Source organism: Palaemon carinicauda, chromosome 8 (genome assembly GCF_036898095.1).
Source record: "Palaemon carinicauda isolate YSFRI2023 chromosome 8, ASM3689809v2, whole genome shotgun sequence".
Taxonomy (NCBI): Eukaryota; Metazoa; Arthropoda; class Malacostraca; order Decapoda; family Palaemonidae; genus Palaemon; species Palaemon carinicauda.
Window position 1 is genome coordinate 163876596 of NC_090732.1, and position 26100 is coordinate 163902695.

At 37.6% G+C, this 26100-nt stretch overlaps 1 protein-coding gene across 4 annotated transcripts in view; it reads right to left on the reverse strand.

Annotated features, from left to right (window-relative positions):
- LOC137646092 (myosin-VIIa-like) overlaps positions 1-6610 on the reverse strand; it is a 466088-nt gene extending 459478 nt beyond the window's left edge. For all 4 annotated transcript variants that reach the window (XM_068379284.1, XM_068379283.1, XM_068379282.1 and 1 more), the window contains exon 1: positions 6473-6610. In XM_068379284.1, coding sequence (XP_068235385.1) covers positions 6473-6497 — 25 coding nt within the window. In that variant the 5' untranslated portion in view covers positions 6498-6610. The remainder of the gene's footprint in view (positions 1-6472) is intronic.
- Positions 6611-26100: the final 19490 nt, after the last annotated feature.

Here is a 26100-nt window from a genome sequence, read left to right on the forward strand (position 1 = left end):
GAACACGTGTCGAGTGACAGTATTATTATTATTAGTTCGATTTTTATTATTATTACTAGCTAAGCTACAACCCTAGTTGGAAAAATTGGATGCTATAAATCCAAGGGCCCCGGCAAGGAAAAATGGCCCAGTGAGGATAGGAAATAAGGAAATAAATAAACGATATGAGAAATAATGTATGTCGTTAATGAAACTTACTTCCTAGGCTAAACAAACGCTTGTTGTCATTCCCAGTGGAGATAATCTAGGGGAAAAAACGGGAAGCCTTTGATTATTCTCGAAGACTCTGACATGTTTCATTATTTCTCGAAGACTGACATGTTTCTTCATTTTCATCTTCGATGTACCGGAAATTGTGCCATATGAAATCTTTTCTAGAGTTGTGAAAGGCTGATTTTACAATCACAGGACAATTTCCGCACTTCCGGTGACTTCTATGGTTGCTGTAAAACCAATTATTAAATCCTCAAGATAATCTCGAATCTGGAGACTTGAAATAGCTTCATACAATAAACAGTTAGGCCATCTGACTTGTGATTTCATTTGGATCTAACTAGACAACAACAATAGTGACAGAATCAAAGCATGATTAAAATTGACCTTATTACTGTCTCAATCACAAGATTCCTATATATTAACTTTTTTGACAGACAGGGAAGGCTTCTTACTACAAGAAATGACCACAGAACCATTGTTGAATTTAATATTACAGCAATAATGACTAATTGATCATGCAACAAAAGAAATCAGTTAATTAATGGAAGTTTTTCATTTTTTTATCTGATGGGTACTACTTGGGGCTAACGGCACAAGGAAGTCTGTAGTGAAAGAGAAGAAAAATCAAAATGATATATAACATCCTGCTTCATCATATCGAGATCACCATGAAAGCTGACTGGAATTTTTGTTGAAGATTTTGCAGACCTATTAACATTATTACCATTCAAAACGTTCACACGTTCAAATCAAAGCAGTCGAAACAGCCCCCATTAACTTTATTGGCAGGCTTTCATATTGTAATGACACGTGCTTTGTCTATGCACTTCCATCACCCAAGAATACACTGACCGCAAAAGAGAGAGAGAGAGAGAGAGAGAGAGAGAGAGAGAGAGAGAGAGAGAGAGAGCGCTCTAATTTTCGCACTGTAAAGATCATACGATATTAGAATTACTTGAAGGATGATTTGGAGAAAGTCAATTGACCTAAACTGCTACATTTTGTTAAAAAAAATCGTTCAGATATCACGTTTTTTTTTTTTTTTAATTCAAAGCTGATAGAAATTTTTCACTTTTGATGAGGTGCTTTACACTCCTCCCTCGACTAATCAATGGCCCCATCTTTAATTCTGATTTCGATCCTTCTAATATCTAGCACAGACTTCTGCTTTTTATCTATTGAAACTATTTCAGTAAGGGCTCTCCTCAGATCTAGTATTCGCTTTCGTTAACCCTTTCTCTACCAATACTATATAAAGCTCTTGATTTCTTTCCTTGCTTCAATTATAGTTGATTCTTATAATTCTCCAACATTCAATTTGCAGCTCCACCAATTCCATCCAGTGTAAAGTTAACTTCTTATTTTAGCTAAAGAAGACCATTGGATATTGGACTTACTGCTCCATTGATCTTTCGGTTGTATCTGTCTACATATGTACATTGATACGAGAGCAAACTAAAGTAGAGGATATTCTAACACGTAAGAAAAAGAAATGGACACGGGCCAGGCATATAATGAAAATGACAGATAACGGATGTACATTAAGAATAACCGAATGGGTCCCTAGAGATTACAAATAGCAGGGTAAGGAAAAGAAGATGAATTGACGAACTGAGAAAGTTTGCGGGTGTGGTTGGCACAGAAAGACCATAAACAGACGCAAGTGGAAGAACATGTCTAAGACTTTTGCTAAGCAGGGGACTAGTAACGGCATGGTTATATATATATATATATATATATATATATATATATATATATATATATATATATATATATATATATATATATATCTTCGAGACACCATACACAAAAGCAAGAGACTGTCAAAACGAGCCCACCCAAGTCACAACCGGGACGCAACGCCAAAAGACGGAAAATGAAAGGTATCGTGTAATGAAAACAATGACCGCAAGTTTGCAAAGTGACGGAAAGAATGATGAAAGATCTTAACAGAACCACACGAGGCAGAAGTTTTAATTGGTCCATTATATAGGATGCACTCTCTCGGTGGTACATGAGGAGATGGGTATGAGGGGTCAAACTGAAGCCTGGCAGGGGGAGGAGGACACTGATATCAGAATAGGAATGGTTTTTGTTTTAGTTTTTTACTCTGGAATATAGATAACATAATACATTTCAAAGAGTAAGGAAATTGTGAGAACTACGTGAAGACATTCACAGAAAATCTCCCAATCAAAGAAAATTGAGAGAGAGAGAGAGAGAGAGAGAGAGAGAGAGAGAGAGAGAGAGAGAGAGAGAGAGAGAGAGAAGAGAGAGAGAGAGAGAGAGAGAGAGAGAGAGAGAGAGAAGATTATTTACTCACTGATTAATTCAAAAGCAGGAAATTAATTTTCGACAACCTTCACTTACAAATGTGGGTAACAAAAGAGCAAATAGTCCTATGTATCCTATGTTACTGAAGATGAGCCCTTCCTACATTGTAGCATTATCAAATCATTGTTACAAGATGAAATTCCTACAATGCTCTGCTGTTCATTCACTGACATCCTTATTAATTTCATATTTTTCTTTGCGGTTGGGCTAAAAGCTACATAGATTCCCTCTTCTCATTAGCCCCTTGAATCAAATGCTTTAGCTTTATAAAGAGAATTGTTTGAGGGAAAGGCGTGATATATAATTAAATATAAACATCTTTTGATGTATGTAGCCATGGTATTCTTTAGCCAGCTACCCTATTAATAAATGAAAGACAATTGTCCTTCAAAGCCCTGCATATTTACAAGATTTTCTTTGCACTATGGTTAAGCCCTGACTTGCGAAGATGACGTATCACTTCGTCTGTGAAGAGTACCCATAAAAAACACTCACTGTTGGCTATGATGATTGTCAAAATTAGCAAAATTACTGTAACCAATAGTCGATCCCAAACCCAGCTACTTCGATAATGTATTGTTTGAAATTCCCCTATATATCCTTACGCGTCCTTTGATCCAGTAATTTGAACGCTTGAATCACCTGCAAGAGAAGCCAGGTTTGATCAAAGACTGTACTGATTTGAAAACGATTCCTTAAGGACCGTTGCACCGCCATGGTACTAAGCATTAAAATATTCACCTGACCGTGATGAGCAATAACCACCTTGAAGATAAGAACATGAGGCTTAAAATTTAATTCAAAACGATTTACTGGAAAGCCTAGCGCATTCAGAGACCAGGCTTCTAAGGGGAAAGCTTGTATGGATCAAAGAAACGCTTGCTTGTATGAAGCTGCATTATCATCGTAAATGATTTGCACTTCACACTTCCACAATTAGGCTACTATTAAAGAACAGCAGAATACCAGCCCCTACTGACAGGAAACCCTTATCCCTATTTAAAGATCTAAACTCTCTCTCTCTCTCTCTCTCTCTCTCTCTCTCTCTCTCTCTCTCTCTCTCTCTCTCTCTCTCACTAAAAGCAGCCGCACAAGACACACCCTTTTTCAAAATGAAGGTGCCTTCCATTGCTTTTCATATACGACCAAGGTCCTCTTGGAGGCGAGGACCTAGACCCAAGTATTGACATACGCCCTTTTTAGAAATGCAGGTGCCTAGATATTAAGGAAGCTAATACAACACCACAATCTATTTCCTTTTCCCAACATACACGTTACCCCTTTCCCCTCAGAGATGGTGGCGCCGGAGGGTGTTCGTTCACCAAAGTACTGTCTAGAGTCTAGACGCAATATTGCTTCTCTGGTTGAACATCAAGTATAGAAAACCTATTACGGCCATAAAATGTTAACAATAATATAAAACAGGGATATTTACAAATTATCTAGATTACTTTTATCTATTTCTACTACGCTGGGGTATATTGAGTATACTAGGCAAAAGGAAATTTTGTATAAGCACACAAACCATGGATCATGACAATAGATTTTTTGGTCTCCTTAACCATGTGTTGATATATATATATATATATATATATATATATATATATATATATATATATATATATATATATATATATATATATATATATATATATATATATATATATATATGCCCATACAAATACATATGTGCATATATTTGGTCTGTATATAAAGGGTGTGCCTCATGATCTAATGGTTCCGAACAAAAGAGGCATCTATTTGGGACCTTGTTCGATCCCAGCTTCGCCAACAATTACATCGCTAACTATAAAAAAGGGTCAAGAACAAGGACGGGGGACTACAATAGACACCTTACCCACAAAACAAACAGGAAAATATGCAGGAAGTCTGAACTCTTGTGGTACACACTACCTTCAGGTAAAACTGGTGTATGATATATATATATATATATATATATATATATATATATATATATATATATATATATATATATATATATATATATATGTGTGTAAATCAGAATGCATTTTGTGCTGTCATTCTAGTGCGTATTAATCATATGTACCATAAAATTCATTGTTTTAGCAGTCTACTCTTATTCTAATTATAATAAATCCCTCCAATCATCAGTTGTAAAACTTGTTATATTTACAGCAATGTATTGAGATGACTTAGACCAACATAAGCTACAGTGGCACAGAATAGCTTGCGATGGAAGTCTGTGGAGGAACCTGGGGAAGGCCTACATCCAACAAAGGACTTTTGAAGGCTGAAATGATGATGATGATTGTGATGTTGCCTGTTCAATCACAGACAGCAAGAGATGTAATCGCATGCGCGTAAACCCACCTGTCATCAAACGAGGAACGTCCCCAGTCTATATCTATCACATATTCTAGACTCCATGTAGAGCATACAGTGCATTCTATCCTACTGTCTAATGCCATGTTTTGTGACTAACAGGTCTATATCTATCACCTATTCTGCATATGGTGCATATATTCTATCCTACTGTCTAATTCTGTGACTAAGGTCATAGTCTAATATTTATACAAACATTAAAATATACCTGGTGGGTGGTAGCTAGCGTCTACTCTAAAGTATAGGCCTAGATATATTTCATTGTCCAACATCCTACCTGTGCTCAACGTATATGAATAGAATCATATGTTAATATCTTATTTAAATCTGCCCAAGGGTTGGTATCTTGTGCTTAACATCTATGGCCTATATTAAGTCTACCTAACTACTGAATTTGAATAAGCCTACTATATTGAAGCCTGTCACATAAACTATCTTTCAACTTAATACCCTTAAGGCCTACCCCCATTAGAGATATCTTTTCAATGTCACTTTAATCCTACCAGATAAGAATCAGACATGTCAAGATGAAATAGCACATAGGCCTATAATCATCCACGCTACAGATAGATCCTATGCTTAAGGCGGAAACTCTACGGTAATAACCCATCGTTTAAGACTAAACAACAAATCCAGTAATAGTATTATTATTATTTGCTATGCTACAACCCTAGTTGGAAAAGCAGGATGCTATAAGCCTAGGGGCTCCAACAGGGAAAATAGCCCAGTGAGGAAAGGAAACATGGAAAAATAAAATATCTTAAGAAGAGTAACATTAAAATAAACATCTCTATAAACTATAAAAACTTTAACAAAACAAGAGGAAGAGAAATAAAAAATACCGCATTACATTTAGAAATATTAAAATGTTTAGAACCCACATTTATTGCACAATCAGCCTCCGCCCAAGTCTGTTAGGCCTATGCTACCGAGTGGAAACCAAAACTGGGTTACATTGATTTCTTCCACTATAATCGACTTCGAGCTTCAACCATGCGACAAAGAAAATGAATCTAAGAATTAGTATAAAAAAAACTTTATATTTACTTTTTCAAACGGATATAATGGAGTTTTCTTTTATTTAACATTATTTAAATGGTTAATCGCATGGATACAAAAGCCATGGATAAAACCTTTATAATGTGCGTGAAATTTCGTCATTAATGTTATATAGAAAAAAAAATAAAACAATGATTCTACATCTAGTTTACCAAGAACACCTCATTCTGAGTCATTCACCAGTTTCCCTCAAAGACAACCACTTTCATCTTACTGAAAACAAAGGATTTCAATAGTAGCATCCCCTACGAGAAAATACGTTTGCGATCATATGCCCATTTCGGTCCAAATACCCCTATGCCCATCCCTCGCCATAATTCCTCCCATTTTTAGGGGCATGTGACAAGTCCCAGGGAAAATCGGGGCTGGGTGTGCGAAGCTCCCCTCAAAAATCGATGAGACTGGACCTCCCTCCCCTTAGAATCCTAGCAGTGCTTTTCCCCTCCTGCAATCATTTTCGAAAATTAATATGCGACAAAACCTCATTGCGTGTACTTACCATTAGCCCCAAAGATCCGCTCCATGTCTGATATTCACCAAATCCTGGTTTTCTTATATATCTCTCCCTAGCATTGTACAATACTGATGGAGCATCAAACGCGGCGCACACCTTTACTCGAACACTGTCTGACCAACACTGACGAGTGACGAATCTTAAAAACACCGCTTTCCTGAATGCTACCCAGAGCGAGTTGCCATTTAGCTATATACTCTTCAACTTTAATATTACCTAAACCCCATTCATATGGAGAAGTTTTAATTTATTAAAAATCTATATCTAATTATATATATACCGAAGTAAAATTTCAACGAAGAAGCAGTCAAAATGTAAATGTATTGATAAATATTAGGATGAGTTGCCATGTCGTCATTTGTGAACCAATCAGAATACCAAACGACATCAGTGACGTCAGAAACGTTAAGCGTGACCCCGTATCAAATGTTTAACATGTCAAGGTATTGCACTCCTGACCTCTTCAAGAGGAGCTGTGCTGCCTGTGCTTTGCTAACACATTTCCCTTAATTTTTAACTATTGTTCAAAATAATCTAATCATATGTAATAGGTTCAGTGTTCTTGTAATATTATGCAAATCGTCCACAGAAATGTTAAAATTAATAATTCTCTGATGAAAGTCAACATTCAAACACTATTTTGTACCATAACGAATAGCTTTGTAAGCTTTTATAGCGGTAACCATTTTCATTATTGTTATTATTATTATTATTATTATTATTATTATTATTATTATTATTATTATTATTATTATCGTTGTTGTTTTTGTTCTTGTAAACCTGTTTTCTTTTTATCCTCTTGAAAACTTTATATTATTATTATTATTATTATTATTATTATTATTATTATTATCACAAGCTAAGCTACAACCCTAGTTAGAAAAGCAAGATGCTATAAGCCCATGAGCTCCAACACTGAGGAAAAGAAACAAGGCAGTAATTAACTACAAAAGATGTAATAAACAATCAAAACCAAATATTCTAAGAACATTATTATTATTATTATCATTATTATTATTATCACAAGCTAAGCTATAAACCTAGTTGGAAAAGCTAGATACTATAAGCCCCAGGGCTCCAACAGGGAAAATAGCCCAGTGAGGAAAGGAAACAAGGAAATAAATATACTGCAAAGGACGTAATAAACAATTACAATAAAATATTTTAAGAACAGTAACATCAAATTAGATTTTTCTTATATAAACTATAAAAATTAAAAGCAACAAGAGGAAGAGAAATAATAAAACAGCGTGCCCGAGTGTACCCTAAATCAAGAAATCTCTAATCCAAGACGGTGGAAGACCGCGGTACAGGGGCTATGGCACTACCCAAGACTTGAGAACAAGGATTGATTTTGGAATGTCCTTCTCCTAGAAGAACGGCTTACCATAGCTAAAGAATCTATTTAACCCTTACCAAGAGGAAAATAGCCAATGAACAATTGCAATGCAGTAGTTAACCCCTTGAGCGAAGAAGATTTGTTTGATTATCTCAGTGGTTAGCCAAATTAAATTAGATCTCTCATATATAAATCATAAAAACTTCAAAAACACAAGAGGAAGAGAAGCAAGATAGAATAGCGTGTCGAGTGTACTCTCAAGCAAGAGAACTACCCCAAGACAGTGGAAGACCATGGTGCAGAGGCTATGGCACTACCCGAGACTAGAAAACAATGGTTTGATTTTGGAGTGTCCTTCTCCTAGAAGAGCTGCTTACCATAGCTAGAGTCTCTTCTACCCTTACCAAAAGGAAAGCAGTCACTGAAAAATTACAATGCAGTGTTTAATCCCTTGAGCGAGGAAGAATTATTTGGTAATCTCGGTGTTGTCAGATGTATGAGGACAGCGGAGAATATGTAAAGATTAGACCAGACTATTCGGTGTATGTGTAGGCAAACGTTACCTATATTTCCCAGGGAAATCATAGTCTCAAAATCATTCGATGCAACGAAGAGTTGCGGTGACCTATTCGAAACGTCCTTGCCTAGCGTTCTTCTGGACGGGATATCGAGTCCCACTCAAACTCAGGAGTTTCTTGTAGTGTCTGCAATCTCACCTTCCTTGTGAGCTAATGATGAGGGTTTGTGGGAGTCTATATGTGTAGGAGGTAGGTCTAGCTGCTGAGTCATCAACGGCCATTGCTTGGCCCTTCCTGGTCTTGCTTGGGTGCTCATCATATGGTCAGTCAGCCCTGCTGGCTAAGGCATGTCACTGTCGCTATGCCATTCATGAGTGACACTTCAATCTTTTAAACTGAAGCCTTAGCTTAAATCGTCCGGAGCTTTATTCCTGTTTGATTTCTTGTAGACTGGTAAGGAAACACTATTACTCTTTAATAAGAGTTTACTGTACAACTGACAGCAAAACAGAGACTAACTGTATTAGTTACAGTTAGAAGAAATGAATTTACAAAGAACTCGTCCTTGCTTAACCCATTACATAAGTTAACTAGAAAAACACTGAGTGTAAACCTCCGCCAAGGAAGCTGTTGACTTTCCCAGAATCAATTTAGACCGTAAACGTATTTGACGTCTGTATGACAGCCATGTGCAAACTTGGGGTTCAGGTTAGGGCTAATTCGGTCGACTTTTGCTCGACCTTGACCTTTGACCTCGGACTTTTAAAATTGAATCACTTCCACGTCTCAACATAACAATTAATCTCAAAACGTTTCACTACTCTGAGTAGAATTTTGGTCAGGAAGTTATTCATAAACAGACAAATAGAGGTGAAAACATAACCTCCTCCCAACTTCGTTGGTAGAGGTAACAAGTAACATAATATGATCATTTTACAGCTTCCATAACCCAATAAATCATTGAAGGCTTGTCATTGTATTTGTCGCCTTAATCAATATTATCTAATATTATCTTCGTATGAAAATATGTTAAAACAACAACAAAAACAAAGGCAGCCTGGGGTTTAGCCATTTTCATCACCACGCTAGTCATTGCAGATTGGTGATGGTGGGAGATTTTTGTCTGAATCGCTCACGGTAAACTAACCTATAATTATGGGTGACCCTGACTAGTACAGCTTTTCTGATCATGGCGATACGCCAACCATTTCACCATCCTCAGAAAGGGACGACACACACACACACACAATATATATATATATATATATATATATATATATATATATATATATATATATATATATATATATATATACAGTATATATATATATATATATATATATATATATATATATATATATGTGTGTGTGTGTGTGTGTGTGTATATATGCATGCATATATATATATATATATATATATATATATATATATATATATATATATATATATATAATGTGGCTTTACATATTTTTGCAAGGAAACCTAAAGTAGATAAACCCCACACTCAACTATATTTAAATCCTGAAAGAGAAACAGAGTATCACCGCAATTGGCGTAAGTAGGCCTACGACGCAATTTCATAATTGAACGGTGCAGTCATTTTGGCGGGGAGCTGCTCTCAACAAGTAGGCCTAATCATAAGAATTTCATAAAACTTTTAACCTTTTCTATTTACAAAGGATGAGCACTGGTTTTAGATTTCTGGCTTTCAAAACGTATATTGGGATATAAAATTGTTAAGACTCAGTCCCAAAATAGGCCTACTGAAATTCAACAGTGTCTGATGCGTCCCGACTCGTTAGGAAACAGAACAGCCCGGTGAGAGATATGTGTAGCTTTTGTTATTATTATTATTATTATTATTATTATTATTATTATTATTATTATTAGTTAAGCTACAACCCTAGTAGGAAAAACAGGACGTTATAACCCTACGAGCTCCAACAAGGAAAATAGCCGAGGAAAGGAAATGAGGAAACAAATGGAATATTATGTCCGAGTGATTCCTCAAGCAAGACAATTCTAACCCAAGACAGTGGAAGACCATGGTGCAGAGGCTATGGAATTAACCAAGAGTAGAGAACTATGGTTTGATTTTGGAGTGTCCTTCTCCAGGAAGAGTTGCTTACCATAGCTAGAGTCTCTTCTACCAAGAGGAAAGTAGCCACTGAACAATTACAGTACAGTAGTTAACCCCTTGAGAGAATAATTGTTTGGTAATCTTAGTGTTGTCAGGTGTGTGAGGACAGAGGAGAATATGTAAACAATAGGCCAGACTATTCGGTGTATGTATAGGCAAAGGGAAAATGAACCTTAACCAGAGAGAATGATCCAATGTAGCACTGTCTGGTCAGTCAAAGGACCCCATAACTCTCTAGAGGTAGTATTTCAACGGGTGGCTGGTGCCCTGGCCAACCTACTACCTACAGTTCAGTAGTTAACCCCTTGAGAGAAAAAAATGTTTGGTAATCTCTGTGTTGTCAGGTGTATGGAGACGGAGGAGAGTGTGCAAAGAATAGACCAGACTATTTGGTGTATGTGTAGGCAATGGTAAAATGAGCCGTAATCAGAGAGGGATCCAATGTAGCTAGAGTCTCTTCCCCCCTTACTACATGGTAACTGACCAAAGCCAACATTGTTTGTTGTAGTTGACCAAAAGTACAGCTGTATAAAATAATATTTCCATGCAGTCACTGCAAAAATTACGTCGCTACACGGAGATAAAATAATCCTCAACAAAATCGATTTTAAATGTTCCTTCTCTCGGTGCTGGAAATAAATCTTATATCCGAATCCTAGAAGTTTGAATAGGCTGCAATTTGAAGATCTATTCGGAACAGAAAAAAATAGAAAGGTCCATTCTCTCCCTTTTTATTTTTCTCGAAACCTTGGATTCATCTTAGTAATGAAAGCGAGTTTGAATGGATAGAAGAAAAAGTAATAATAAAAAAGTGAGCGAGCGTACTCGCGTTCCAGTTAAATTGGAACATGATTTCCCTTGAAGTTGAAAGATATTTTGCGTATTGCATTTAGCAATAAATTTCATTTGGGGTTAAATTAGTCCGATGGTATCTTGCAATATTCATCCACTTTATTCAAAAATTAATTTTTCTTCCTGAGTCAATTTTCTTCTCGAATCTTTCGAATTGAAAGCTATACAAAAGGAAAACAGTAAGATATCTCTTACTATTTCACCAATTAGTAATTAATTAGAGCATAAAATAATTAAACTTCGACAACTCTGTTAATAAACGTTGGATCAAGGTGATATTCTGTATGTATACTCCAAAACGGTGTAGGCCTACTCGTACACCCAGAAAGTTGTGTCAGACAATTAATTATTAATTTGATATGTAATTACTCATTTCAATTTGATAAGTAATTAATTTCTTTCGAGGCACTAATCCTAAAAGCCCACTCTTATAAATACTCGGTCGATCTGTCTGACTTGGTATGTGTATACCATGACCCAAGTGAGTCCTGGTATAGGCCTATACCACCAGAAAGAAACGCGCATCGACACTCCGAGACTAATTTTTTTATTTTGTTAATTAGTAATTAATTAAAACACTTATTAATACACACACACACACACACACACACACACACACACACACACATATATATATATATATATATATATATATATATATATATACTGTAATGTAGTAGGTTGGTTGGGGCACCAGCCACTTGTTGAGATACTACCGCTAGACAGTTACTGGGTACTTTGACTAGACCCTTCTCTCTGGTTACGGCTCATTTTGTCAGCCTACACATACACCAAATAGTCTGGCCTATTCTTTTCACATTCTCCTCTGTACTCATACACCTGACAACACTGAGTTTACTGCACTGTAATTGTTCAGTGGCTACTTTCCTCTTGGTAAAGGTAGAAGAGACTCTTTAGCTATGGTCAGCAGCTCTTCTATAAGGACACTCCAAAATCAAACCATTGTTCTCTAGTCATGGGCAGTACCATAGCCTCTGTACCATTTTCTACCATGTCTTGGATTAGAATTCTCTTGCTTGAGGGCACACTATTCTATCATATTTCTCTTCCTCTTGTTCTTTTGTATTTTTTTCTAGTTTATATTTGAAAGTTCTAATTTAATGTTATTACTGTTCTTGGAGTATTTTACTTTGATCATTACTTCTCATGTAATATATTTTTTTTTCTATTTTTCCTTGTTGGGATCCTTGGGTTTACAGTATTATGCTTCTCCAGCTAGGGTTGTAGCTTAGCTTGTAATAATACTGTGTGTATATATATATATATATATATATATATATATATATATATATATATATATGCATATCTCTTTACCTATTTTCCATCTATCTATCTATCTATCTATCTATATATATATATATATATATATATATATATATATATACTGTATACATATATATATATATATATATATATATATATATATATATATATATATATAAATTTTCCTCAGCTGTTAATAGTCCAATACAGAACAAAGGTCTCAGACATGTCATTCCATTTGTGCCTGTTTATAGTCTTTTTATGTAAGTTTATACCTGCAAAATTTCTTAGTTTGTCAATCCATCGTCTTTTCTTCTTTCTCCTCCTACTTTTGCAGTCTCTAGGGACTCATTCCACCATTCTCAATGTTCATTTATTATCAGGCATTCTCATTATATGTCCTGGCCATGTCTATTACTTTTTCTTACATGTTGTTAGAATATATTCTACTTTAGTTTGGTTTCGTATCCATGTTGCTCTCTTTTTCTGTTTCTTAGTGTTATTCCTATTTCTAAGGCTTTAGTGGAGCTCCAAGTTTCTAATGCATAAGTTAATACTGGTAGAACAATCTGATGAACTTATTTTCTTTTTAGAGAAAGTGGCATTTTACCTTTCATAATATTTTGTTTACCAAATTCCCTCCATCCCATGCTTATCCTTCTTTTAATTTCGGTCTCTTTTCCTAGGGAAACACTTACTATCTGCCCTAAGTAATTATGTTCATTAACAATCTTTAGAGGTTCGTCCATAGCTCTTGATTTTTATCTCTCTATATTTTTCAATTTTACTCATTTATTTTCAGTCCTACATTTCTGCTTTATTCAAGTCTTCTATTATCTTTTGTAATTCATCCCATGATTCACAAAAAAAAAAAAAAAAAACCCTCTCATCTGCAAACATTAAGTTGTTAAGATATTTCCCCTTAGTATTAAGTATTAATCCTTCCATTTTCCCAATCTCAATTCTTAAAAACTTCTTCTAGGTACACTGTGAATAATTTAGGAGATGGGATCTCCCAATCTAACTACTTTATTAACCTGCATTTTCTCACTATCTTTATGTAGTTTTATGCTTGCAGTACTTCCCCTATTGATGTCTTCAAGTATTCTAACATAAGATTCATCTATTCTTTGTATTTGAAAGGCTTTCATTACTGCTGAAATTTTGACAGAATTAAAAGCTTTCTCATTGTCTATAAATGTCATACTTAGTGGTTTGTCATACTTTGTTGATTTTTTCATTAGCTGGTTAATCATATGGATATTGTCAGTTGTTGAATACCCACTTCTAAAGCAAGCCTGCTCCCTTGGATGATTGAAGTCTCGCTGTCTTTCTATTGGGATCTAATGTGGTCTTAGTAGATATTCTATATATTACCAGAAGTAAACTTATTGAGTGGTGATTTTTCAGGTCTTCTGAGTCTCTCTATTTACAAGTTAATATAATGATAGTTTCCTGACACCACAATGAGTGAAGAGTAAAAACAAATCAAGAGGAAGTGGAGAATGATGAGTAATCAACTTCCTCTAAAAGTAAGATATGGCCCAACAAATGCACATCCAACCACTAAGATAAACAACTCTTAAACATAAAGTAATGGTTAGATCGTAGTTCAGGTTCACTGTGAACAAACATATCTTACCTAACTTTAAAGAGCGCCTTCCTGGTCTTGCCAAACATGCAAATGTCCCAGTGCACTGCAGGATCCACAATAGTTTGTAGGTAATATTATTATTATTATTAATATTATCACTAGCTAAGCTACAACCCTAGTTGGAAAAGCAGGATGCTATAAGCCAAAAGGCTACAACAGGGAAAAATAGCCTAGTGAGGATAGGAAACAGGGAAAAAAATAAACTACAAAAAAAGCAATGAACAATTAAAATAAAATATTTTAAGAATAGTAACAACAGTAAAATAGATCTTTCATAAATAAACTGTAAAAACTTGAAAAAAAGAAGAAGAGAAATATGAAAGAATAGCGTGCCTCAGTGTACCCCCAAGCAAGAGAACTCTATCCCAAGGCTATGACACTACCCATGACTAGAGAACAATGGTTTGACTTTGGAGCGTCCTTTTAGAACTGCTTACCAAAGCTAAAATCTCTTCTAACCTTGCCAAGAGGATAGTTACTGAACAATTATATTTCAGTAGTTGACCCCTTGAGTGAAGAAAAAATATTTGGTAACCTCAATGATGTCAGGTGTATGAGGACAGAGAAGAATATGGAAAGAATAGGCCAGACTATTCGGTGTATGTGTAGGCAAAGGAAAAATGACCCATAACCAGAGAGAGATCAAATCAATCAAAGGACCCAATAACTCTCTAGCAGTAGTATCTCAATAGTTTGCTGGTGCCTTAACCAACCTACTACCTTTAAACATCCTTTAAATATTTAGGAATCATATATAGTGCAGTCCACATCAATTGCCAAATCCCCTTTATCATAGCACTTCGTTGAAAAAATATTTAAAAATTTTTCTTGAAAGCCTTTATATCATCAGTCAATCTAATGTCAAGTGACAGCTTGTTATACAATCTTGGGCCACATATTTTTGTAAGCTCTAGAATCCACAGTTAAGGGGCATCTTCACTCCAATAAAACAATCCGTAACTAGACTCGTGTCAACATTATTTGTTGGCTACACAATGCGTGGCAAATATAAATATTTTCAACGTTCAGCTTTGATAACTTGATATTGATAAGTTATTGTATCTTTAATAAACAGTAAGTGTAGTTCAATCCATGCAAGGGCAACCTTTCTTGGGTGTAGCCTAATAACCTTTATCAATCTTCCTCCTTTGGTTATTATGCTTTGTAACTTCTTAAGTTGTACCTTGGGTAAGTTGTAATGGATAGAGCTGCAGTAGTCAATTCGGGTAATAACACAGTTTATCACAAGTTTCTTAACAGAACAGTCATCTCGATATTTCTTTATAAAAACTATGTTTTAGAGATGATATCCAGGGATTCTTTCTACATTATTTATTTGAACACAAAGACAAATTGCAGTCCAGTAACTCTACACATCTTTGATATCTATTTGGATGTCAACGATGTTTTTTTTAATTTGTTTTTCTTGCCATACACCATAAACTCAGTTTTATCTTAATTTAGTTTTAGTTGTTTAAATTTCATTCATTCCTTAACAATAATAAGAATGTGGTTTAAATTCTCTGCGGGATCATCAATGTCATTTATGGAGAAGTAAAATTGTCATTCACAAATATCTTGAACTTTACTCAATGTCTCTGTAATACTTTTGATGAACCAATATGAAAAAGAATTGGGCCTAGAACACTTCCCTGCTTGCATCCCACTTCTTAATGGTTCAAACAACTAATCGTTTCGATACCAAAAAGCTTCATCATCAATGCTGATGTATCTTATATCATTTTACAGTAGTTCATGCACAACTGTGTCAAAAGAAGCTGTAAAATAAAGTAAAATCGGGATGCACATTTATCATAGTCTACCATTTCTGCAGTAGCAGTACCAGCTGAACTCGGTTGAGTCCCTTGTTAGGCTGGAAGGAATGTAGAGAGTAAAGGACCCCTTTTTGTTTTTGTTTCTTTGTTGATGTCGGCTACCCCCCAAAATTGGGGGAAGTGCCTTGGTATATGTATGTATGTATGTACCATTTCTGATAAAACATATTTCTATCTCCGTAGAATATATTGTCTGTATGCTGACTGGTTATCCAGCAATGCTTCAATTCTTTCCACATACCAGTTGTTCAATAATTACATTTTAGTGCTTCTGACACAAAAGACAACTTTGAAATAGGTCTATATGAATGCAAGTCCTGGTAATTGAGAGCACCTTTCAGAACTGATATAACTATAGCAAAATTCTCTGATTTAGGACACTTACATTCTCATACTAGCAATCAATATTTTTGGGATCATTTCCACAAGACTTGAAAAATTTTCTACTTTTATTATTCAGATATTGGTATTAGATCAGTCACATAGTTTGTGTTCTTTGCCCATTTTAATAATCCTAATAACCTTATCATTTGTTACATTGTTAAGTCTGGTTAACCTTATTTGTGCTTATGATTCAGCATTAATCTGATTCACAATTTTCACAGACAATACAATTAAAGTTCTAGTAAGTTGTCAACTAAGTTTTGGTCATTATAACCATCTGGGAATCTTTTTTTATTCCCACTAGATGATATAATTTATCAATACCTGTTGCTGCTTCCCAGATTTTTCACTTTTACAAACTGTATATACTATACAACATTCAGTGTTCTTCCTTATTAAATGGTTGCATTGGCACTGTACAATTCGATATTCATTCCATGCACTTTCTGTTTTTAACATAAGCTAATTTCCTTTGTTTTTTTACCTTATTTTTTCTCCAAATTCTGAGTCAATAAGGTAGATAATGCTCAAATGTGATTTTACCTTGCCCAAAGAGTGTAGTCCATTTGTAGGAGTATACTCAAAAGAGTTTGAAGGCTTCACATGACTAAAAGGGTTTCGTAGTCTTCCTTCCCGAGAAGTGGGATGCTCAGGTTAGGACCAATCAATTGGGGGAACAATTCCCATTGGTCCCAGATCACCTTTGGATTACAGAACTTAGTGCCCGACAGACTTTGTTCAACTTAAGTGTCTATCATGGCTTCCATGGATATGGGAGCTATAGGGAATCCTAGATAGCCACTTCAGCAGTAGTCAAGTTATTAGGTTTGCCAATCTATGAAGCCATGCAGAATTTTACCCGAGAAAAGGTCGAGATATGGTTGCCTTTACTCTGGTAAAAGTGGAGGTTGAGGAATCTTTGTAGTGATCCAGTGTGAAATTTCACTCTGCCAAGCTCTTGTAGTCAAAGACAATATGTAGGCAATGGTTATGGTTCTTCAAAAGAAATGGAGGAAAGGTCTTTGGCCCTTCCTTAAAAAGAAGAAAACTTTGTTTCATAAATCTGCAGCCTATAAGATCCAGCAGTAGGCTCAAAAATTTCCCACAAAGAGACCAGCTCCTGTTTCCCATCCCAAACCTCGACCTACAGAGATGTTTCATCAAGAAGAACGAGGACAGCAAAGCTACCCCTACCAAGATGAGGCCCTATCCCAGGCCCAGTCAAACTTTGGCTTTAGAGCAAAAGGTCATTGGACATCCTTCAAGGGAAACAGAGGAACTAGTAAACCACACAAAGGGAGGAGATCTCGTCAACGAGGAGCTTCAGGTTGGGGGTTGCCTCCATCATTTTTGAGCATGGACATTTTCTCAGTGGGTGAAGAGTATAGTCTCAAAGGGTCCTAAAACTCAACTCCTCCACAAACAACATGAAGAAAGGAGTCAAAGAAAGGTGCAGTTTTATAAAATTCAAGGGCAGACTACAGTCAGCACTCGATATTCACAAGTTCTATATCTGCTGATTTGGCCATTTGCAATACAAAGAACCATATACCCCTGTAACCTATTAAATAAAAATCAACCCATTCATAATTTTACGATAAGTACTCTCATGATCCATTTTCAAACTGACTGCACCCCTTTGCACCCAGCCTTCTTTGCCCCTTCTCCCTCTCCACACAGTACAACAGCCCATCTATCGTTGACAGATATACATGAGAAATTTATAGTTAACCCATGTAAACTTTTCAGTGATAAATTCTAATAACGAAAATGAATAAAAGTAGTTCATACATACATTATGTTTAAGTAATATTTGATATGTAATACTGCATATACTATTGTTGATGAAAAATATAAATTTGCATTACAGTTAAAAGAAAAGATTATCTCTGAAAAAATGTTAAGAATCTGAAATTGGATTAGTATTATCTAATTATAAAATAAGATTGCAAATGTACATCTTTAAACTGGTACCACATTATTTAGATGCCAATTACTATTTCTTGAATAATCAAATTTCCTTGTGATAAAATTGGCCTTTTCCCATTCCTTTCTTTTTCCAAAAAGTAAGTCAAGCTTAGCCTAGAATCCACCCATTCCTTTAAAATCAAAGCTTACGCATTCTAATCAAAAGAACTAAGTTATGCGACGAAAGACAAGTGGTCATCAAAATAAGAGTTGGGACAACAAGCAACACTACTGAGAGATTCAGATGGAAAATCATTGTCTGCTATTAGTTTAGTTGCAACTTTCCTAAAGGTTTGAAGAAATCCCTAGAAGGAACTGGTAACTCTTTAACACCTTAGTCCACTATGCCACAAACTTCACAAAATTTCTGGAAGCTCAAATTCAAAGCCTTGTAGATTAATAATTTTCAACAAAACAGGCTTTACCTGAAAAACCTGGTATTATCACACAAAAGCATCACAGCACTATTAAAATTTTTTTTTTTTTTTGGGGGGGAGGAATGCCAACCTTCCATTCACACCACTATTGATGACATACAGTACAGGGTTTACTGTATATGAAAATCAAGGAAGGTGATTAAGATGTGACAGTGGTTCCAGATGGGTATTATGTCAATTGACTATAGTACCTTCTTTTCATCTAATATATAGTTGTTTGTGAATCTAAAGCATGGAACACTTAGGATACAGATATAGTATTAGACATATACTGTATATGATTGGTAGGTTTATATGAAAAAAAAAAAAATCTTAAAATGTTATTTTTATAATAAAATAAATTTTTGAATATACTTACCCGGTGATTATATAAGCTGCAACTCTGTTGCTCGACAGAAAACTCTACGTTAAAAATCCGCCAGCGATCGCTATGCAGGTAGGGGGTGTACTTCAACAGCGCCATCTGTCGTGCAGGTACTCAGTACTCAATGTAAACAAAGAACTCAATTTTCTCCTCGGTCCACTGCGTCTCTATTGGGGAGGAAGGGAGGGTCCTTTAATATATAATCACCGGGTAAGTATATTCAAAAATTTATTTTATTATAAAAATAACATTTTTCAATATTTAACTTAGCCGGTGATTATATAAGCTGATTCACACCCAGGGGGGTGGGTAGAGACCAGCAATAAATGTTTACATTATTATGAGCTAAGGATTTTTTATTTTATTTTAGCAGTTATCAAAATAACAAACTTAAAATAAATAAGTACCTGGTAAGGAAGTCGACTTGAACAATTACTCTGCCTTTTTAAGTACGTCTTCCTTACGGAGCCTCGCGATCCTCTTAGGATGCTGAGCGACCCCTAGGAGCTGAAGTATCAAGGGTTGCAACCCATACAACAGGACCTCATCAAAACCTCTAATCTAGGCGCTTCTCAAGAAATGACTTTGACCACCCGCCAAATCAAGTAGGATGCGAAAGGCTTCTTAGCCTTCCGGACAACCCAAAAACAATAATAAAACATTTCAGGAGAAAGATTAAAAAGGTTATGGAATTAGGGAATTGTAGTGGTTGAGCCCTCACCCACTACTGCACTCGTTGCTACGAATGGTCCCAGAGTGTAGCAGTTCTCGTAAAGAGACTGGACATTCTTAAGATAAAAAGACGCGAACACTGACTTGCTTTTCCAATAGGTTGCGTCGATTATACTTTGCAGAGATCTATTTTGTTTAAAGGCCACGGAAGTTGCGACAGTTCTAACTTCGTGTGTCCTTACCTTCAGCAAAGCTTGGTCTTCCTCATTCAGATGGGAATGAGCTTCTCGTATTAACAGTCTGATAAAATAGGATAAAGCATTCTTTGACATAGGCAAAGATGGTTTCTTAACTGAACACCATAAAGCTTCAGACGGGCCTCGTAAAGGTTTAGTTCGTTTTAAATAGAACTTAAGAGCTCTTACAGGGCATAAGACTCTTTCTAGTTCATTTCCAACCATACGATAAGTTTGGAATATCGAACGATATTGGCCAAGGCCGAGAAGGCAGCTCGTTTTTGGCTAGAAAACCAAGTTGTAGAACATGTAGCCGTTTCGGATGAGAATCCGATGTTCTTGCTGAAGGCATGAATCTCACTGACTCTTTTAGCTGTGGCTAAGCATACCAGGAAAAGAGTCTTTAAGGTGAGATCTTTCAGGGAGGCTGATTGTAGCGGTTCGAACCTGTCTGACATAAGGAATCTTAGTACCACGTCTAAATTCCAACCAGGTGTAACCAAACGACGCTCCTTCGTGGTCTCAAAAGACTTAAGGAGGTCCTGTAGATCTTTATTGTTGGAAAGATCTAAGCCTCTGTGACGGAAGACTGATGCCAACATGCTTCTGTAACCCTTGATAGTGGGAGCTGAAAGAGATTGTTCTTTCCTCAGATATAAGAGGAAGTCAGCTATTTGAGTTACAGAGGTACTGGTCGAGGATACGGATACTGACTTGCACCAGTTTCGGAAGATTTCCCACTTCGATTGGTAGACTCTAAGGGTGGATGTTCTCCTTGCTCTAGCAATCGCTCTGGCTGCCTCCTTCGAAAAGCCTCTAGCTCTCGAGAGTCTTTCGATAGTCTGAAGGCAGTCAGACGAAGAGCGTGGAGGCCTTGGTGTACCTTCTTTACGCGTGGCTGACGTAGAAGGTCCACCCTTAGGGGAAGTGTTCTGGGAACGTCTACTAGCCATCGAAGTACCTCGGTGAACCATTCTCTCGCGGGCCAGAAGGAAGCAACTAGCGTCAACCTTGTCCCTTCGTGAGAGGCGAACTTCTGCAGTACCTTGTTGACAATCTTGAACGGAGGGAATGCATATAGATCTAGATGTGACCAATCTAGGAGAAAGGCATCTATATGAACTGCTGCTGGGTCCGTGATTGGTGAGCAAAATATTGGGAGCCTCTTGGTCATCGAGGTTGCGAAGAGATCTATGGTTGGCTGGCCCCAGGTGGCCCAAAGTCTCTTGCATACATCCTTGTGGAGGGTCCATTATGTTGGAATTATTTGTCCCTTCCGACTGAGACAATCTGCCATGACATTCAAGTTGCCTTGGATGAACCTCGTTACTAGTGATATGTCTAGACCTTTTGACCAGGTGAGGAGGTCCCTTGCGATCTCGTACAACGTCAGAGAGTAGGCCCCTCCTTGCTTGGAGATGTACGCCAAAGCCGTGGTGTTGTCCGAGTTCACCTCCACCACTTTGCCTTGAAGGAGAGACCTGAAGCTTTTCCAGGCCAGACATACTGCCATTAGCTCCTTGCAGTTGAAATACATTGTCCTTTGACTCGAGTTCCATATTCCCGAGCATTCCCGACCGTCTAATGTCGCACCCCAGCCTACGTCCGATGCGTCCGAGAAGAGAACGTGGTTGGGAGTCTGAACAGTCAGGGGAAGACCCTCTCTTAGGTTGATATAGTCCTTTCACCAAGTCAGACAAGACTTTATCTTTTCGGAAACCGGGATCGAGACCGCTTCTAGCGTCTTGTCCTTTTTCCAGTGAAAAGCTAGATGGTATAGAAGAGGACGGAGGTGTAGTCTTCCTAGTGACACAAATTGATCCACGGATGACAGCGTCCCTACCAGACTCATCCACAGCCTGACTGAGCAGCGTTCCTTCTTCAGCATCTTCTGGATGGATAGCAGGGCTGGGGGCTGATCGTCTTGTTCAGCAACGTCCACATCAGAGGGTTCCTCATCCGAAACTGATGAGGAAACGGCAACGGAGTGGGCAACGTCTGACTCGCTGAATCCGGTCGCACTGGTGGATGCGTGACGGAGCCGGACGCAATATCATGGAACTGCTGCACAGTCTGTGAACTGTCAACAACCATGGGTGCGCGAGGAAGCACAGCGTCAACCCGAAACTGTCTAGACAGTCTGGGTTGTGCAGTCAACACCCTACCGGGTTGCTGAGGTTGACGCACTGCGTCACAACAAGTCACCTCTGCTGGTTGTTGAACGTCCTGAACGTCAACAACCACCTCCGAGCGTCGCTTAACGTCAACGTGCGGCTGGCAACCCACACTGGGTCGCATCGGTGGAGGAACCACCTCAACTGGCAGACGCGAGTAGGTTACCTCAGCGTCAACAGGGCGCACAACCGACCGGTTGGAAGGTTGTTGGCCAGAAGGTTCTTCTCCGCATTTAAGTCCTCTATCAAGGACGCAAGCTTGGACTGCATGTCTTGCAGCAAAGCCCATTTAGGGTCTACGGGAGTAGGTGTGGCAACAGACGGGGTTAGCGACTGAGGTGGAACCGTTTACCATCCCTGAAAGCCTTGTTATGCGTGACATAATAGTACAGCAAAACTTCAAAGGCTCGACAACAGCTGAGAAGTTGACCTGTAAACAACTTGGAGCGTCTCCTGGCTAGGCGCCAGGGAGAGTCTACCAGAATTGAGAAGTCTATCTGGGCAGAGGCATGAACTCCCAAGCCGAGAACTTCTCTCGTGTCATATCAGACTCTCGCTCTATAAACCAGTTTAAAAGAAGGGAAAGCAAAGGCTGTATCCCCCAAACTCCTCCTGGTGAAAAACCAGTCGCCTAGCCAACGTAACGCTCTCTAGGAGAGCGAGAGAGCACTAGCTTAAAAACAACGGCTTCGAAGTAGCTAGGCCTAGTGTAAGTTCTGACGTTTAGGCGAACGAGGAGCAGCAGTTACAAGATCCGGACGAAGATCCTTAAAAAAATCATCATGATTTAATTAAAGTCCATAGGAGGTTAAGCAGCTTAAGGCTCCTCTCCATCTGACAGAGTCCTCAAGGGAATATCAGTAGGAGGGAGAACAGCAACTTCCTCATCTACAGGAACCTTGTCCGATAAAAGCCGAGTCTCTCACTGGTGCATTAGTAGTGGACCAGAACGCAACGTCATGTAACTGCTTGACAGTCTGTGAACTGTCAACAACTGAACTGTCAACCACAACAGGTGTGTGAGGACGTACAGCGTCCACTCGAGACTGCTTTGACTGCCTAGACTGAGCAGTCAAAACAACTCTAGAATGCGGAGGTTGACGCACAGCGTTAAAACAAGTCAACTCCGATTGTTAGTGAACGTCTAGAACGTCAACAGGAGCATCAGCCAGTGGCCTAACGTCCAAATGCGGCTGAAAAACCACACGAGACCGCATCGAGTGTGGTTCTAAACAACCTGACTGACGTGACTAAGCTACGCCAACGTCAACAGTAAGCACAAAGGAACGTTAGGTTGGCTGAAAGCCAGGATATCGATGAGATAAACGGCTAGACTCAACGGACTAATCGGCAGAATAGTCTTCCATAAGGGAGGCAAGCATATACTGCATGTTTTGCCATACAACCCCTTAAGGATCAACGGAAATGGTTGTGGTAATAGACGAGGGTAACGTCTGTGACCGCAACACTTTGCCTACAAAAAAAGACTCTCGGAGTCTGTGTTACGCTTTTGTTAGGCGGCGAGCAGTTATCCGATGACTGCATAGGGTCAGAACTGTCCTAATGGCTGTAACCAGGACGCTGGACCTGTCCTGAAAGGACTGACTTTCGCTTAAGGGCTTCGAAACCTTGTGACAGGTTTCTTATGCGAAAAGCCTACGGATGGCGAGGAGAAACAACGTCTCTCTCGTCTTATGGTAGGGGAGATCTTGGTAAGAAACACCCAATACCATAGAGGGAAAACGTCTGTTCATTGGTCAAGGCCTCTCGAACCCATAAGTCTTTTGACATTACTTCTCCCCTGGGCTTGGGAGCTTGCAAGAGGTCCCGGACTAGGTGAACGACAGGTACGAACAGACGAACCCTCGGACGCAACACTGTAACACTTTGCGCCTCGGACGCAACACTGTAACATTTTGCGCATATCACTTTATCACTTCGATTTTCTGTTTTGCACTTATTTCTATCTGAAACACGCAATTCTACCCTTCATTAAAAGGTAGTAAATGCGAAATTAGTCGTATAATGCAAGCTCATAATACCAGCAAAAAACAGAAAACATATTTTAAGATAAAAAGAAAAATCAGTGGCTGGGAAAGAGACTAAACACTAGTTCATATAACTACGTTTTCAATCTCTCACCGCACATAGCCTGGGGACGAGAATAAAAACCTAAAAACGTTTTATCCTTCCTCCCCGTATAGAGACTAGGGACGAGAGTAACACGAGAACAACGTTACCCGCTTGAACGGAACGTTTTCTCTCCTCTCTCTCCCTCCGTCTCTATCTCTCTCTCTCTTTCTCTCTTGATTTCGCACCTAAGAGAAGAGCCCAATTATATATCCTCAAAAAAACATGTTATTTGACTAAAGGAAAAAACTGAAAGGTTTTTCAAATAAAAAGTTCCTTTAAATTAGAATTTAAAACATTTAAGCTAAGAAAGAATGAACAAAACGTCAGAATCGATTTACTCTTACTGCAAAGTGAAACCGTGATACACTCTCTCTCTATCGTAACGATAGAGCGCATGTTGAACGTCCTGAACGTCAACAACTGCGTAGCATAAAAAACTAAACGTTAGTTCATCTTTGAAAACAGTACGAAGACTATCAAAGAAATTCTTTCATAAAATATTACATTTAAAAAGTTTTAAATCCTTTAAAAGCTAAAGACGATATAAAGGGCTCAATGTTGATTAACTTCGGTTTCCAAGTTAGGACCGCCTACTCTCAGGAAAGGTCTATATAAACAAAGCATTAAAATTTATTTTATATGTTTATAAAAAATGGAAAGTTAATCGAAGAGGCCTAATAAAGGCGGAGAGATATAAAATATATAGAGGAAAATCTATAACGTGATAAGATAATTACTAAAAGCCTAAACACACTTCCGTCTAAGGGAAGGGTCGGCCATTTAAAAGTGAAAGAAAGTCCATACTCTCTTTGTCACCATAATTAAATCTATCCAAAACGAGTTCAAGTTTTGAGATGAAGATAAAACACCTGCATAGCGAAAGCTCAAAACTAGAATAGTGTACTTCACCAATAGTTGTGAAAACAAATCCAGTTAGCACAGTGAATTAGTAGGTCTTGCCGGTGGCCCGACAGAGAGAAAATTGAGTTCTTTGTTTACATAGAGTACTGAGTACCTGCACGACAGATGGCGCTGTTGAAGTACACCCCCTACCTGCATAGCGATCGCTGGCGGATTTTTAACGTAGAGTTTTCTGTCGAGCAACAGAGTTGCAGCTTATATAATCACCGGCTAAGTTAAATATTGAAAAAACATAGTAAACATAATTACTGTATATAATAAAATAATAAAGTAAATGACCAGGGATGGTGTACCTAGAATGAACATTTATGTAATTTTCTAATAATGTACCAGATTGACACTTTAACCCCCTTATGGTATTCAAATCAAAGTTGTTTCCCAAGCATCACACTCAAAATTATACTTAAGACAAACAGGTCTTTAATTTTTTGACTGGGTTTTTGCTCAATTACAAACAATTTTCAAAATTGGCAACTTTGCCAGTAAACTCAGTAAACCTGACTAATTCTGGCCTTTTTACCTCATACACTAAAGTACTGAAAGTCTAATGTACTAAAGGAGAATTGTAAGATTTCTAGAAATTCTACATCAACTTAACAGAATAGTGTTTACCTGTTTTGTTTTACGTGGTGGCTCAACATCCTAGACAGTTTATGGAAGACTAATGCTGGTGCATTTCTTGGTTATCAGAACAAAGCAATT